The following is a 15,163-nucleotide window of genomic DNA, read 5'->3' as shown; positions in this document are numbered from 1 at the left end:
CAAGGCTGGGGATCCTGGAGTCTCCGAGCGCGGAACCCAGCCGCCTAAGGCTTCCTGTTGTGGCGCGCGCGCCGCGTCGCCAGGGAGACCTCAGAAGGGCCAAGAAGGTCGCGCAGCAGACGGGGAAGGGAGGGGGCTTCAAGGACGCTCGACCCCTTCCTCCCGGGGAAGGGGCAGCGAATTACTCGCCAGCCGGAAAAGAGCCCCTCGCTCCGCCCCGATTGTTCCTAAGGAATTTCCAAGGGGATCTTTCTTCTTGGAGTTTGGAAGGTGTTGAATTCCCGCCCCGAACGGACTGGGCAAAGGCGCAGAGCGGGGGCCGGGGACGTCCCTGGGAGGGTCTGGGAAAATCCTCCGTCAGGGGGTCACTTTCCGGAGAATTTTTACCAGGTTCGGATCACTGCTTACTTTGGCCTCTGTCCCAAGTGCGCGGGCGGCGAGCTCCCCCGCGCGGCTCTGGTCCCCCTTACAGCGGTAAAATCGTGCTGCTTCCTTCTGTCTCTCAACACTTGCTTCGCAGCGTTGATGGAGAGCCTGCTGTGTGCCAGGCATCGTTCCAGGTGCTGCGGACGCAGCAATGAACAGAATAGACCAAAATCCCTACCATCATGCAGAGATCATCTTAGTCCGGACGACAGAAACAAAAATAAGATATATGGAGACATAGCTTGTGATTAGTGCTAAGAGAAAGTAAAGCAGGGAAGGGAATAGGAAATGTGAAGGCTAATAAACCTTTAAATAGAGTATTCTGGGAAAGACTGAGAAGGTGACATTTGAGCAAAGAGCAGAGAGTCCTGACAATATCAGGGAAGGAATGTACCAAGCAGAGAGCACCGAATGTGCCAAGGCCCTGAGGTAGGAAGGAGCTGCCTTAAGGAACAGCCAGGAGGCTAATGTTGCTGGAATGCAGTAAGGGAGGGAGAGAATTGGAGGACAGGAGGCAAGGAGGGAGTGGGGTAGAGCGTGGCCTGGGGAGGACTTTGGCCTTTCCTCTCAGTGAGGTGGGAGCCATGGAGGGTTCTGAGCAGAGCAGGGACACGTCCTGACTCAGGCCTTTACAGGCACCCTCCTAAGACAGCAGGAGCTAGAGTCAGGTGGTGGGGAGGACAGGGTAGAAGGAAACCAGGAGACTGGAGAGGAGGTGACTGCTCCAGTGCAGGGGAGCAATGATGGAGCCTGGAGTGGGCAATGGCGCTGGGGACATACCGTCCAATTTGGCATTTATTTTGGCAGCAGGTCCAACTGTGTTTGCTGGGATGTGGGGGCAGGCAGAGTCAAGGTCAACTCCTTGGTCTTGGTCTGAGGTCCTAGGAGGGTGGAGGGCCATTTCCTGAGATGAGAATGGGGTGATAATAGGGGGCAGTTTGGCAGAAGAACCACGCAACCCCTAGTCTACGTTCCCTTTGTGCTTTCTTGAAAGAAAGGGAAGCAGATGTTCCCCATCCCTTTGCTGCAGCTACCAGGAAGGGCAGGGCTTCCTCCAGGGTGCCAGGCAGTCTCAAGAAGGTCAGGGAATGGCCCCACTGCAGACCAGAGGCTGTGGACCCAGGGCAGAAGTACCCAAACCCCACTCCATGGCATCATGCCTGCTCGCCCCTCATTCTGAGATCTGGCGTGACCACCTTGCAGTTCCCTTGACCTGGAATGCTCTTCTCGTCCCTGATATGGCCAGCCCTTTCTTGTGGCCTGAGCCTCTTCCTAAAAGCTTTCCCGGATGCTCCCTGACTCCCTGACTCCTTCCATCCTGAGCCACACCCTAAACACTCCCTGTCACTTGCTCTAATGGTTTCATTACTGAAACTTCATTCACTTGCTGAAATTCTTTTGATTGACCTGTGTCACGTTCATTTGCGTGAGCTCCAGAAGGCCAGGGACCCTCTCAGCCCCAGCATCTGAATCAATGTCTGGTCGTTATAGGCAGATGGTCAATACATATGTGTTGAATGAATGAACTTCTCTTATTCTCTGAACATTCTGCACATGCTGTTCCTCCAGCCCAGAATTCCCTTCCTACTGCTTTTACAAAAGGTTACCAGAGCATTTCATCTACCAGGTTGTAACAGGGCTAGGAGCACAAGGTCCAGATATCTTTTTTATTTTTCTTTCTTTCTTTTTTTTTTTTTTTTTTGGCCCCACAGCTTGTGGGATCTTAGCTCCCCAACCAGGAATTGAACCTGGCCCCTGCAGTGAAAGTGCCAAGTCCACTGGACCACCAGGGAATTCCCAGATGTCTTTTCAAGAGAACAACTTTGTTTCCTTCAGATAAATACCCAGAAGTGGAATTCCTGGATCATATGGTAGTTCTATTTTTATTTTTTATTTTTTTAAAATTTTTTATTGAAATATAGTTGATTTATAATGTTATAGGTAGTTCTATTTTTAATTTTCTGAGGAACCGCCATACTGTTCAGGCCATTGTCTGAGTAATATTCCATTGTAAGGCTATATCAGTTTGTTTATCCATTCATCAATGGATAGACATTTGGGTTGTTTCCACATTTTGGCTCTTATGAATAATGCTGCCATGAGCATTCAGGTACAAGTTGTTGTATGAACATGCTTTCATTTCTTTTGGGTATATACCTTGGAGTGGAATTGTTGAGTCCCATGGTAATTCCATGTTCAACTTTTTGAGGAATTGTCAGACTGTTTTCCATGGCAGCTGCACCATTTTATCAATACATTCCCACCAGCAATGTACAAGGGTTCCAGGTTTGCAATTTCTCCACATCCTTGCCAATATTTATTTTGTTTTATTATTATGGTGATTGCCATCCTAATGGGTGGGAAGTGGTATCTCACTGTGGTTCCCCAGTCCTTCTGACCTGTCCAGTGGACAAGCCAAGCACAATCCTGCAGCAAAGGCAGCTGGGGGTGTGCACGGACCAGCAAGTACCGAAGGGATGTGGCCAAATTGCACCTGCCACCAGCTGTGACCTTGAGCAAGCCACTTCCCCTGGCGGTACCTAGATGGCCTCAGCTGTAGAAAGGGATGGTAATGCATCCCTCAAAGGGTGGGTCTAAGATTTTTCTTCTTCTTTTTTTTTTTTTTGCGGTACGCAGGCCTCGCACTGTTGTGGCCTCTCCCGTTGCGGAGCACAGGCTCCGGACGCGCAGGCTCAGCGGCCATGGCTCACGGGCCCAGCCGCTCCACGGCATGTGGGATCTTCCCAGACCGGGGCACGAACCCGTGTCCCCTGCATCGGCAGGCGGACTCTCAACCACTGCGCCACCAGGGAAGCCCTTTCTTCTTTTTTTAACATTATTTACTTACTTTGGTTGCGCCAGTTCTTATTTGCATCAGGTGGGCTCCTTAGTTGTGTCTCGCAGGCTCCTTAGTTATAGCATGTGAACTCTTAGTTGTGGCATGCATGTGGGATCTAGTTCCCCGACCACAGATCGAACCCGGGCCCCCTGCACTGGGAGGGCGGAGTCTTATCCACTGCCTTACCAGGGAAGTCCCGAGATTTCAGTAAGACCACTCGTGTGCAGGGAGAACAGATAACAGGAGTTACAAGTTGTCTGTTTCCATAGGACTCAGCTCTGAGAATGCCCCCTCAAACTTCCTAGGCAGAAATACAGACTTCCTCTGTTCCCACAGGTTAGTTCATTCTAGCATCACGGTTCCTCATCAGAGCCCCAGGGTGTAAAGCAAAAATGCATGACATTTGGATGTTGATCAAAACATAACTTGGCTTCTCCTTCCACTCTTTGAAAGTTTATTCTGTGGTGGACACTGCCTCGCCCCTGGCTGAGAATCCTGCCCCGGACTCAGGCCCCGATCAGCATCACGTTCAAATCTCGGAACTTGGTGTTGGACAGGAGCCCCAGGTCAGGCTTCTCCAGGCTGGAAGCCTTGGTAGAGAAGAGAAGGGCCTGGTCCCCTGCTGTTGACCCTCTTTCTGTCCCCCTCAACTCCTCTCACCAGCCTGTGGGTCCCTCCTGCCCAGGTGCAAGGAGGAGGTTTCAGGGCATTTCCTCCACGGCTGGTGGCTTTGCCCTTTTGGGTACCCCAGCAGCGTGTTAAAATGTTCTGGGGGGGCTCTTTGAGGCCTCTTCCTCCTGGAGACCCCTTCGCTGGCATGGAGGCATCTTTGATATGGGTTGTGGCTCTTCCCTCAGCCCTTGGGGTCTGGTCCTACCCTCTCATTTCTCCTGGTGGGCCTCCATACTGACCACCAAGAAGCAGACGCCCTGACTCCACCATGAGAACCGCCTACCTCTCGCCCCTGGATCCCAGCCCTGTTGACTCACTCGTGCTTTCTTAAGCCAGGGTCAGCCTGAGTCTTTGGTGTCCTGCCTTCAGGGATATTTTCCAGAGGCTGTGAAGTCACCTTCCTCTCTAGGCTCTGGGTTAACCCATGTCCCAAGAGGGTGTGATAGGGCTTTTTTTTTTTGTTTTGGCCGTGCCGCGCGGCATGTGGGATCTTATTTCCCCAACCAGGGATGGATGTGCAGGTAGCAACAGCTCCCCTGAAGAAATGTCTTCACCCATCTCTCTCTTTCTAAAAAAAAAAAAAATTACACAGAATTTCAAAATAGACATCAGCAAAGAGGACATGTGATGAAGCCACACGTGCCAACTTCCACAGTCCTCATGGCCAATCCTGTTCCTTCCTTCCCCTTACACCCTGTCATGGGTTCTGCTACGTCTCTTCCCCAGGGGAAAAAAAAGTGCTAACCCCCAGATTGTGATCTTATTTAGAAATAGGGTCTTTGCAGATGATCAAGTTCAGGTGAGGTCATTAGGGTGGGGCCCTAACCCAACATGACTGTTGCTCTTATAAAAAGGGGATATTTGAACACAGACACACACAGAGGGACAATGACATTTGAAGATGACGACAGAGATCAGGGTGATGTATCAAGCCAAGAAATACCAAGGATGCCAGCAAACCACCAGAATCTAGGGGAGGGGGATGGGACAGAGCCTGCCTCACAGCCTCAGAAGGACTGACATCTTGATCTTGGTCTTCTGGTTCCAAGAACCATGAGACAGTACTTTTCTGTAGTTGAAGCCCTAGTCTGTGGTACTTTGTTAAGGTGGCCTAGGAAACTAATACACATACTATGCCCTGATTATTAGCACATTCTAGACCCCGGATCATTTTTTTCTGATGTCTTTTTCCATCCTTGATCTGGCAGAGGCATCCCAGTGTCAGCAACAGGTTCTGACCCCTTCCTTCATCCTACTTCCTGATGGCTGTGATGTGGACGACTGGGCCCGATTATGCATAGCTACGACTAGGCCGGGCACCGTCAGGACAACAGATGGGTCTTACTTGGGGCCTCGGTGTCCCTGCGGAGCTGGTGAGAGGCACAGGGAGAGGTAGGTAATGGTTTGGGTTTAGCCCAGCTTTTCCCAACAGCCTCTGCACCCCTTCTTCTTTTTTTAAAGAAAATAAATTATTTATTTATTTATTTATTTAGGCTGCGTTGGGTCTTCGTTGCTGCACGCGGGCTTTCTCTAGTTGTGGCGAGCGGGGGCTACTCACCGTTGCAGTGCACGGACTTCTCATTACGGTGGCTTCTCTTGTTGCAGAGCACGGGCTCTAGGTGCACGGGCTTCAGTAGTTGTGGCTCACGGGCTCTAGAGCGCAGGCTCAGTAGTTGTGGCGCACGGGCTTAGTTGCTCCGTGGCATATGGGATCTTCCCGGAGCAGGGCTCGAACCCATGTCCTCTGCATTGGCAGGTGGGTTCGTAACCACTGTGCCACCAGGGAAGTCCCTGCACCCCGTTCTTACTACTGGCTCCAAATAGCTTTTTCTTCTTTTAATTAATTAATTAATTAATTAGGCTATGCCGGGCCTTAGTTGCCGCATGCAGGATCTTCACCACGTCACGCGGGACCTAGTTCCCCGACCAGGGATTGAACCTGGGCCCCCTGCATTGGGAGTGCAGAGTCCTAACCACCGGACCACCAGGGAAGTCCTAGCTTTTTCTTTTTTACTCAGTCAAATCTGATGCTTTAAGGATCACAATTTATGTTCATTGAGGACTTTCAAAGAGTGTGTTGTAAGCTCTGAAGGCACTCCCAAGAAGCATTCCAGAGATGTTTTCAGCGAGGAGCAGCCCAGTAGATGGGTCACTGCAGCCGCCTGGTTGGGCCTGCACACCAGATGGCAGTTCTGGCTTTTTTTTTGCATTCATACTATTTTTTAAGATTTTTAAAATAAATTTTATTTTTGGCTGCGTTTGGTCTTCGTTGCTGCACGCGGGCTTTCTCTAGTTGCTGCAAGCGGGGGCTACTCTTCGTTGTGGTGCGCGGGCTTCTCGTTGCAGTGGCTTCTCTTGTTGCGGAGCATGGGTTCTAGGCACGCAGGCTTCAGTAGTGGCACGTGGGCTCAGTAGTTGTGGCTCACGGGCTCTAGAGCGCAGGCTCAGTAGCTGTGGTGCATGGGCTTTGTTGCTCCGCAGCGTGTGGGATCTTCCTGAACCAGGGCTCAAACCTGTTTCCCCTGCATTGGCTGCCGGACTCCTAACCACTGCACCACCAAGGAAGCCCCGGGCTGAGTTTAAAGAAACTGACCACGGTACTTTATAGTCTGTATTGTGACAATTAGCAACAACAACTTGTGGGGGGCAAATAACACCAGCAGACTCAAGGATCAGGATACCGGTTTGGTGTTTTTAAAAAATGTTTATTCACTCATTTATTGACCACGTTGATACTGACTCTGTGCTTAGGGAAAATCACTGTGATGAAAGCTCATGTCTCCACACTGCACCCACTTGGGGAATCAGGTCCACACTTGAACTGAAGGACCATAATAAATGGGACCACAAGCCCCGTCAGGGATGCAAGCGCTCGGTGAGAGTGCTTGGGATTGGGAGGCACCATGAGTGGGTTCCTAGCGATGGCTGGTTCGCTGCATACTCCGAGGCTGTCTCACCCCAGAAAAGTTGACGGTGGGTCATTCCTATAAGCAGTGCCTTGAGGCAGCCGGGTACCCAGCGGTGCCCCGCACCGGGGCAAGAGCCTAACTCGCCAAATTATTCACAAAACGGCAATGAGCTGTTGTTCTGTTTCTCCTCTTTGATTAAAAAGTAAAATTTATCTTACACAAAAGAGACTTGGGGTAGAAGCTGCCCCAAGCTCCTGTCAGCGGCCCCTTCCCAGTAGTGATGCCTGCTTGGCTGCTCTGTGAGTGGCCTCAGCTTCCCACCGGGATGAGGGGTTCTGGCCGCTCTTGCAGGGTGAGCGGGAGGCTCCCAAGCCCACCAGGGGCTCGGCCAGGCTTGGAGCAGGCGCACCGCGAGGACAGCGAGCAGGAAGGAGGGTGGCTGATGGGCCCTGGGGGTGCAGCGTGGGGCTCAGGGGAAGTCGCGGTAGGGCAGGCGGAAGGGGTAGAGGGGCGGGTAGCGCGAGTCGTGCCAGAGCAGCTTCTCCTCCAGCAAGGCGACGGTCGGCAGGGTCAGGACCAGGCTCTGGTGCTTGAGCATGCTGTGCACGTTCAGGCCTGGGGGCGCGGGGTGGAGGCACAGTCAGGGCGGGCCCCCTCTGCCCCCAACAGAAACACCAGGGTCTGGTGTAGGGTCCCGAGCCCCGTAGCCTGGGTTCAACCCTGGCTCAGTCGCTCACCCCCAGCGAGACCCTGGGCAAGAGACTGCCCTTAGCTCGTCAACTTCCAACCGAGAGCATCCTAAGTACCCAACTCTGCCCTGCGCTCGGGCACGGTTCCCACCTCACACCCCAGTTCGGGAGGCTGAGGGTAAACAGAGCAGATAAACAAACACAATGTACTGAGGGAGGCCCATGGGGCTGCAGCGAGTGATGAGAGGAAGGAAGGGGAGGGCAGGGCAGGGCAGGGCATGCAGTGTCTGTGGTCCTCCGGGGAAGACTTGGGCTTTTACCCTGAGTGACGAGGGAGCCCTGGAGGGTGGTGGGCAGAGGAGGGACAGGACCTGACTCAGGTGCTCAGGCGCCCTCTGGTGGCCGTAATGGGAGCGGGGGGACGGGAGTGCAGGACAGACTGTGGGGAGGAGTCGGTCAGCAGGAGCCTGGGACCAGGGCAGAGGCCACTGTGCCCCAACTGTGCCAGTCCAGGCAGATGGTGGGGGCTGGCCCAGGGCAGTGAGAAGCGGTGGGATTCTGGATATGTCTGGAGACAGCGCTGACAGGGTGAGCTAACAGGACCGGAGTGGAGGGGGACAGTGTGGTTTGGGGCCAGAGCTGCTGGGAGGAAGGTCTCGTGTGCCAGGATGACTAGCAGACCCCACGTGCCGCTGTCCAGGAGGCAGCCGGGCACACAGTCAGGAGACCAGGAGAGAGCCCTGGGGATTAGTCACCGCAGCCACTGGTGTGACGTACTCAGGACAGCCCTGATCCTGCGTCTCCGAGTGAGGAGCCGGGTGGGGACAGCCAGTGGGCCCTCAAACTCACTCCACGCCTGGCACTGTGGCCCAAGCTTGGACAGATGTGACCTCAGAGTGTTTTTTGTTTTTTGGCTGCACCGTGCAGCTTGTGGGATCTTAGTTCCCGGACCAGGGATCGAACCCGGGCCAACGGCAGTGAAAGCATGGAGTCCTAACTACTGGACCACCAGGGAATTCCCCTCAGAAGTTTTCTTTAAGAAACACATAATTCTCCCAATGTTCCATCTGGGCAAACTGAGGGTTGGGTGGGGGAGGGTGGTCACTGCCCAAGGCCACTCTGTGACCAAGTTGCAGATACAGGATTTGAACTGGCCCATGCTGTACTCTCTGGGGGTCTGGGAGACAGAGCAGGGCCCTTTGCTCACCAATAGCAGGGACTAGGTTGAAGGTCTTCAACCCAGAGGCAGCTGCCACAATGTTCTGGGGCATGTCCTCGTGTTCTCTGAAACAGAGGCCAAGAGGTGAGCCCCTGCCGAGGACGGACCGCCCCCCCTGTCCCCCTACCCCAGCCACCCCTGCTCTGCCCGGCACCCTCACAAATCCACAAGGAGGACGGAGTCGCCCCAGCGGCGGTAGCGGGCCAACTCCATCAGGTACTGGGGGTCTGCGGTCGGCAGCTCCAGGGAGTCCACGATGTGCAGGTCATCCTGGTGGGAGGAAAGGACAGTCTGAGCCCACCCTGCACCCACAGCCCACACCCCAGGACCCCCGTGGCTCCCGGCAGGACTGCTGCTGTACCTGGGCCAGCTTGACGGTCAGCGCTACCTTGAGGCCCTGAACCCGCACTTTCATGGGCAACATGTAGTAGTAGCTCGTGGGGCCTCGGGGGCCATGGGCAATGCCTCCTGTGGGGGCAGAGGTACGTGAATAGGTGAAGGCCCCAGCTGGGCTTGGAGGTCAGAAATCTGCCCCAGTGGCTGGCACAGGGGAGGTAGGAGGGAGGCTGTCCTCCACCAGGCAGAACCCCAGCAAAGAGGGCAGGGCCTCAGGTAGGGATGGAGAGGGGAGGTTGCATCAGGCATCACCTGGGACAGGTAACTTCACCTCACTGGGGCTTGGTGTCTTCAGCTGTCAAATCTGGGGTGAGGATGGTCTACCCGTGTGTCCTCCCTCTGCTGGGCGCTGAGAGTGCAGCAGGGAACATGCGGGACAGGATCCCTGCCCCCACGCCATTCATATTCAGCCAGAGACTTGATCCCAGAGGGAACCAGGCAGCACAGGGGGTTGCAGGGGGTGGGGAGACCCAACGAGGGTCAGAGAGGGCTTCCTGGAGGAGGCATGGCCCAAACACATCGGAAGGATGAGAGGGATTGGCCAGACAAATGGGAGATGACTCTGACTGAGTCAGCTCTGTTTGGTCTGGGAGGGTGTGCAAGGGACAAGGGGGCACGGTCTGCAGCCACCAGGGCCTGGAAGGCCAAGATGAGGGGCTCAGACTTCACGCAAAGGCCGCAGGAGCTGGGAGGTTTAGGAAGAGCCCTCTGGCTGCTGTGTGAAGTGTGGGCCAGGAGAGGTGAGGTGGGAAGTGGGGCAAAAGGGGCTGTGGCCATGGCCTGATGAGAGGCCAAGGCCAGAGCTGTGGGGAAATGGGGCGAAGTGGATGGACTCTCCAACCTCTGACCGCACGTGGGCAGACCTGCTTACCTCCTCGCCAGATTGGGGAGCGGATGCTGCCATGCCTGGCACGCCCACTGCCTTTCTGTGGCCAGGGTTTCCGGCCACCGCCCCGCACCTCGGCCCTGGTCTTGGTCTTGGCATAGCTCTGTGGGCGCAGAGTGAGGAAAGAGTCAGGTTCACAAGGGAGGTGCCATTGCAGACGAAAGGTGCCAGGCCCAGGAACACAGCAGTGAGCTCGGCAGACCGGCCTGCCGCTGGGGAGCCCGACAGGAGACACAGAGACTGGGGCTCCATCGGGACAAGCACGGAGTGCTCTGGAGGGAGAGAGGAAGGGAGAGATAAATCAAGAGTTCCCTCCTGCACTCCAGAACGTCAGCCTCAGAGAGGCAGGGGCTCTTCTGCCTGACACACAGTACGTACTTAGTATTTTTTGAATGATTTCCATGTAGTTGTAACTAAAAGGAAGCTGGGGGAATTCCCTGGCTGTCCAGTGGTTAGGACTCTGAGCTTCCACTGCACGGTGCAGGGGTTCGATCCCTCGATCCCTGGTCAGCGAACTAAGATCCTGCAAGCCACGTGGCCATAAATAAATAAGTAAAATTAAATAAAAAATAAAAGGAGGGCTTCCCTGGTGACGCAGTGGTTGAGAGTCCGCCTGCCGATGCAGGGAACACGGGTTTGTGCCCCGTTCCGGGAACATCCCACATGCCACAGAGCGGCTGGGCCCGTGAGCCATGGCCGCTGAGCCTGCGCGTTGGAGCCTGTGCTCCGCAACGGGAGAGGCCACAACAGTGAGAGGCCCTCGTACCGCAAAAAAATAATAATAATAAAAATAAATCAATAAATAAAAGGAAGGTGGGGCATGGGGAAAGACGCGGGGGTTAGGGAGAATCAGGGAGAGGTGCGGGTTAGAGGATCATGCAAGGCTTCCAATGCCAGGCTGATGACTTCATTTCCAGGGCCATGGCGAGCCAGGGAGGACTCACCAGACTTGAGGTGGGCGGATGGAAGGCGGGGACTCTGATTGATAACAGCATCATCAGCGCTCTTGGCGTAAGATCCAAACACCTCACATTGCCCCTGTTGACCTCCATGGCCACACTGGGCCCCTTCTGATCCCTGCCACAGAGGCTTTGCCTGTGTTGCTCCAACGCCCTCCACCCCAGCCCCACTGCCCGCTTCACCTGGTTAGCGCCTGTCACACACCTGAGGTTAAACGCCCCTTTCTCTGAGACAACTTCCCTAATTATACATTTACAGGCATGACTACTTGATTCATGTTCTCCTTACCAGCTAGACTGGGAGCTTCAAAAGGACAGGGACCTTGCCTGTCTTGTCCCCCAGCACAGTGCCCAGGGCACAGTGGCAGTTCACAAAATGCCTGGCAAATGGCCCATCGGTGAATGGGTCAGGAGAGAGAAGATGGGGCCTGAGCCCCACAGTTCAGAGAAGACACAGCAAGGGCATCCTCTGCCCCCCCACCCCCACCCCACTCAGGGCACTCACAATTCTCTTGAAGTTCTTCTGCCAGATGGCAACCTGGTGCAGGATATCCAGCCTGTGGAGGAAGGAGACAAGACAGGCCCACTTCCACTTAAAACCCTCTCCGCCCGACTAGATGAAAACTCCGGGGCTTCCCTGGTGGCACAGTGGTTGGGAGTCCGCCTGCTGATGCAGGGGACATGGGTTCGTGCCCCGGTCCAGGAGGATCCCACATGCCGCGGAGCGGCTGGGCCTGTAAGCCATGGCCGCTGAGCCTGCACGTCTGGAGCCTGTGCTCCGCAATGGGAGAGGCCACAACAGTGAGAGGCCTGCGTACCGCAAAACAAACAAACAAACAAACAAACAAAACCTCCGGCTCGTTCCCATCCACTTCCAGGGCCCTGTGTGACCTGCCCCGGTCCCTCTCTGAGCCCATCTTGCACCACCTCCAGCTCCACTCTGTGTCTGTTCTATGAAGTCCAGCCTCCAAGCCTCTGCACTTGCTGTTCCCTCTGCCTGAAATGCTCTTCCCCTGGCTGGTTCCTTTTCTGCCTACCAGTCTTAGCCCAAATGGTATCTCCAAGAGGAGTCCCCTTGCTAAAGAGGACTTTACCTTACTCCTTTCCTACCATTACGACTTCCTTGCTGCCACTTCTTTACAGACTGGCTTGCCTCTCTACCCCGTGCTGTTCCATACAGTAGACACTGGCCACATGTGTGGCTACTAAACCCCTGAAAGGTGGCCAGTGCCACATGGTGAAACGAGAAGATTTTAGATGTATCAGGCTAAACGAAATATATTATTGAAATCAATCTCATTTGTTTCTCACTATTTCAAAGAAAACTTGGCTACTGAAAGAATTTCAATTACATGCATGGCTCGCATTGGACAGCGCTGCCAGGCTGATTTGCCAGGGGTTGGCAAACTATGGCTAGTAAGGCCAAATTTGGCCTGCTGCCTGTTCTTGTAAATATGTTTTACTGGAACACAGCCACGCTCATTCACTTACACATTGCCTATGGATGCTTTTGTACCACATCAACAAAGATGAGTAGTTGCCGTGGAGACGTTACAGCCTGCAAAGCCAAAAACATTTACTCTCTGGCTCTTTACAGAAAAAGTCTGCTGATCCCGGCTTAGACAGGGAGCGACATCAGCAACCTCGGTGCTCAAGCACTGCTGTATCCCTGACCTAGAATGGAATCTGGCACATAGTAAGTGCTTCATAAGTGTTTACAGAATAAACAAAATATGTCGTTTTTATCTTTTTTTGTCACCCTATAGCAGACTGGGACTCTGTAAAGACAGAGAGCAAACCATACAAATAAGTAATAGTAATAGATTAATAGCACTTATGTGCCAGACACATACACGTAAGAGACATCACACACCTTGGCAAGCGAAAACTTGGTCCTGGGAGTTGGCCCACATAGGGTTGAGATCTGGCTCTAAAGTTTATAAGCTGTGTGACCTTGGGCAAATTTCTTAATTTGTCTGTGCTCAGTTTCCTTACCTACGAAATAAGAATAATAGAATCCATTCCTAGGGTTGCTATGAGGATCTAGTTAACTAAACTGCAAGTAGGGTGACTTCCCTGGTGGTCCAGTGGCTAAGACTCTGCGATCCCAATGCAGGGGGCCCGGGTTTGATCCCTGGTCAGGGAAGTAGATCTCACATGCCACAACTAAAAAGGTTCTGCATGCCGCAACTAAGGATCCTGCATGCTGCAACGAAAATCCCCCACGCGGCAACGAAGATCCTGCGTGCGGCAACTAAGACCCGACGCGGCTAAATAAATATATATTTTTAAAATGCAAATATGCTCCCCCCCCCACCAAAAAAAGGGAATTCCCTGGCAGTCCAGTGGTTAGGACTCTGTGCTTTCACTGCTGAGGGGTGAGGTTCAATCCCTGGTTGGGGAACTAAGATACTGCAAGCCACGTGGCCAAAAACAAAATAAAATAAAATACAAATAGACTGTCCCAGGCACACAGTAAGGACTTAACCACTGTTAGTGCTCATTTCTGCAAAAACCAATAACAGCAACAATAACCAACATTTCTACAGACCAAATTATGGGCTAGAATTATCTCATTTAATCGTTTGAGGTTTGACAGAATAGAGACACTGAAGCACAAGGGAGAAGGCAGGATTTGAATCCAGTCACTCGGGTTCCAGAGCTCTGCGTCCCTAACCCTCAGAGGATGTTACTTCTCAGCCCTCACCTTCACACAACTCTGCAGCAAGAAAAACCATCATTCTCTCTTTTTTTTTTTCATCACTCTCTTCTAACAGGTGGAGAAACTGAGGCTCGAGTCCAGGTCATCCTGATTCCTAAATCCCCGCTCCCCGTCCCTCTGCCACCCAGTTTACCATTTCGGCTCCCACTTACCTGGGCGTCGCGGAGAAAACGTCTGGGTGCAGCTCGGTCAGACCCAAGCGCTCCTGCTCGTAGCCCCGCAGGGACTCAACCCAGGCCTGCACGGGACGCCGGTGCGCGAGTACCTGGAGCTCGCACCTGCGCAGCACGGGCACCCGGGGACCTGGAGCTATTGGGAGGTCAAGGGTCAGGAGCAAGGGTCAGAGTTTCCGGTTGCCTCCCCTCCTAGGGCAACCCCAGCAACCTCACCCGCGCTCGCCACCGGTTCTGGTTTCTCCGCCGGCTGCACTGCCTCTTCCGCCAGCGCCTTCAGGCCCTGTAAACGGTAAGCAAGACTGAGAGACGATCCCCGGACCCTCCAACCTTTGTCCTCCGACCCCGCCCTCAGTCCCCGGCCTCACCCGGCAGCCCTTGGGCCGAAACCAGGCCCGCGCCCCGGCCCGGACTAGCTGCAGCATTGTCGCGCAGCTCCCCACGCTTAGAGAGGTCAAGGCTTCCTCTGCTGGACTCTCTCGACGCCTCGCGATGACGTCACGCCCGCGACGCCGCCGGCCGGGCTTGTATTCGGCGTTAGAAAGCTGGGCGAGAGCAAAGACGGCGGGGTCCGCTAACGCCTGTCCCTACCTCCGCCCCAAGACTAACCCCAGACGCTAATTTTCACTGCTGGCCTAAAGAACCCTTTGCAACACCTGGGAGCGCGACCCGACAGCAAGAAACCCCGGCCCCTCTTCGGTCCCGCCCCCAAAGAGCCGGTGCGGTAATCCAGCCAATGAAACCTCCTGCTCAAAGGGCACGCGCCTCTTTCAGCCAATGAGCTCGTTCAGTCTGCAAGTTCACACAGCTAGCAAGTGTCAGGGGTAAGAATTGGGCCCCGTTCTTTTTCTCACCCAGCATTACCAAACCAAGTGACACCTTTCAGAGCCGGAGCCACAGAGGTAGAGCCCTGAACAACTGTTAGGCTTTTTTTTTTTTTTTTTTTTTTGGTCGGCCACGTCCCCAGGGTCCGCCCGCTTTGGGCCTCCAAGACCATAGCGGTGGGTTTCTCCAGGAACGTGGTTTTGTTTGCTTGTTTAAATGCAGGGCGTTATCTCTCACAGAAAGCCCTCAGGGTAGGGCCTGGCGGATCGTGCTTCTCCCCTTAGATTTCCCCAGAGCACGTCCCCCTCAAATGCGTCAGGTTGGGAGATGTGTCTCCCCCCATCTCCTAGGCCAAGGTCCTGTCGCATCTCAGACTGCCAGGACTCTCCGAGAGCAAACTGGGGAGTCCACAGATCCTGCGTTGCCTCCCCCGTCCACTCTCACTAAT

The 15,163-nt window shown here is 54.1% G+C and overlaps 1 protein-coding gene and 1 non-coding gene across 2 annotated transcripts; both read right to left on the bottom strand.

Moving 5' to 3' along the window:
* Positions 1-5,855: 5,855 nt before the first annotated feature.
* On the bottom strand, positions 5,856-5,928 carry TRNAG-CCC (transfer RNA glycine (anticodon CCC)). The gene has a single exon. It is a non-coding gene; the product is annotated as a tRNA-Gly (tRNA).
* Positions 5,929-7,315: 1,387 nt separating this feature from the next.
* On the bottom strand, positions 7,316-14,352 carry MRPL4 (mitochondrial ribosomal protein L4). Its single transcript, XM_007460655.1, has 9 exons — positions 14,259-14,352; positions 14,107-14,173; positions 13,870-14,020; positions 11,501-11,552; positions 10,022-10,139; positions 9,116-9,222; positions 8,915-9,024; positions 8,743-8,819; positions 7,316-7,461 (listed from the first exon to the last, which is right to left on the bottom strand). The coding sequence occupies exons 1-9, from the start codon at positions 14,313-14,315 to the stop codon at positions 7,316-7,318; spliced, it is 885 nt and encodes a 294-aa protein (XP_007460717.1). The 5' UTR covers positions 14,316-14,352.
* Positions 14,353-15,163: the final 811 nt, after the last annotated feature.

This window comes from Lipotes vexillifer, unplaced genomic scaffold, assembly GCF_000442215.2.
Source record: "Lipotes vexillifer unplaced genomic scaffold, Lipotes_vexillifer_v1.1 scaffold1011, whole genome shotgun sequence".
Taxonomy (NCBI): domain Eukaryota; kingdom Metazoa; phylum Chordata; class Mammalia; order Artiodactyla; family Lipotidae; genus Lipotes; species Lipotes vexillifer.
This window is presented reverse-complemented; position numbering and strand designations above follow the sequence as displayed.

Excerpts from the sequence above, each read along its gene's own strand:
- MRPL4 (XM_007460655.1), bottom strand. The coding sequence starts at position 14,315 with ATGCTGCAGCTAGTCCGGGCCGGGGCGCGGGCCTGGTTTCGGCCCAAG. Across the intron at positions 10,140-11,500 it reads AGAAGAACTTCAAGAGAATT|AGCTATGCCAAGACCAAGAC; the intron begins GTGAGTGCCCTG and ends CTGCGCCCACAG. Across the intron at positions 9,025-9,115 it reads TGACCGTCAAGCTGGCCCAG|GATGACCTGCACATCGTGGA; the intron begins GTACAGCAGCAG and ends TCCTCCCACCAG.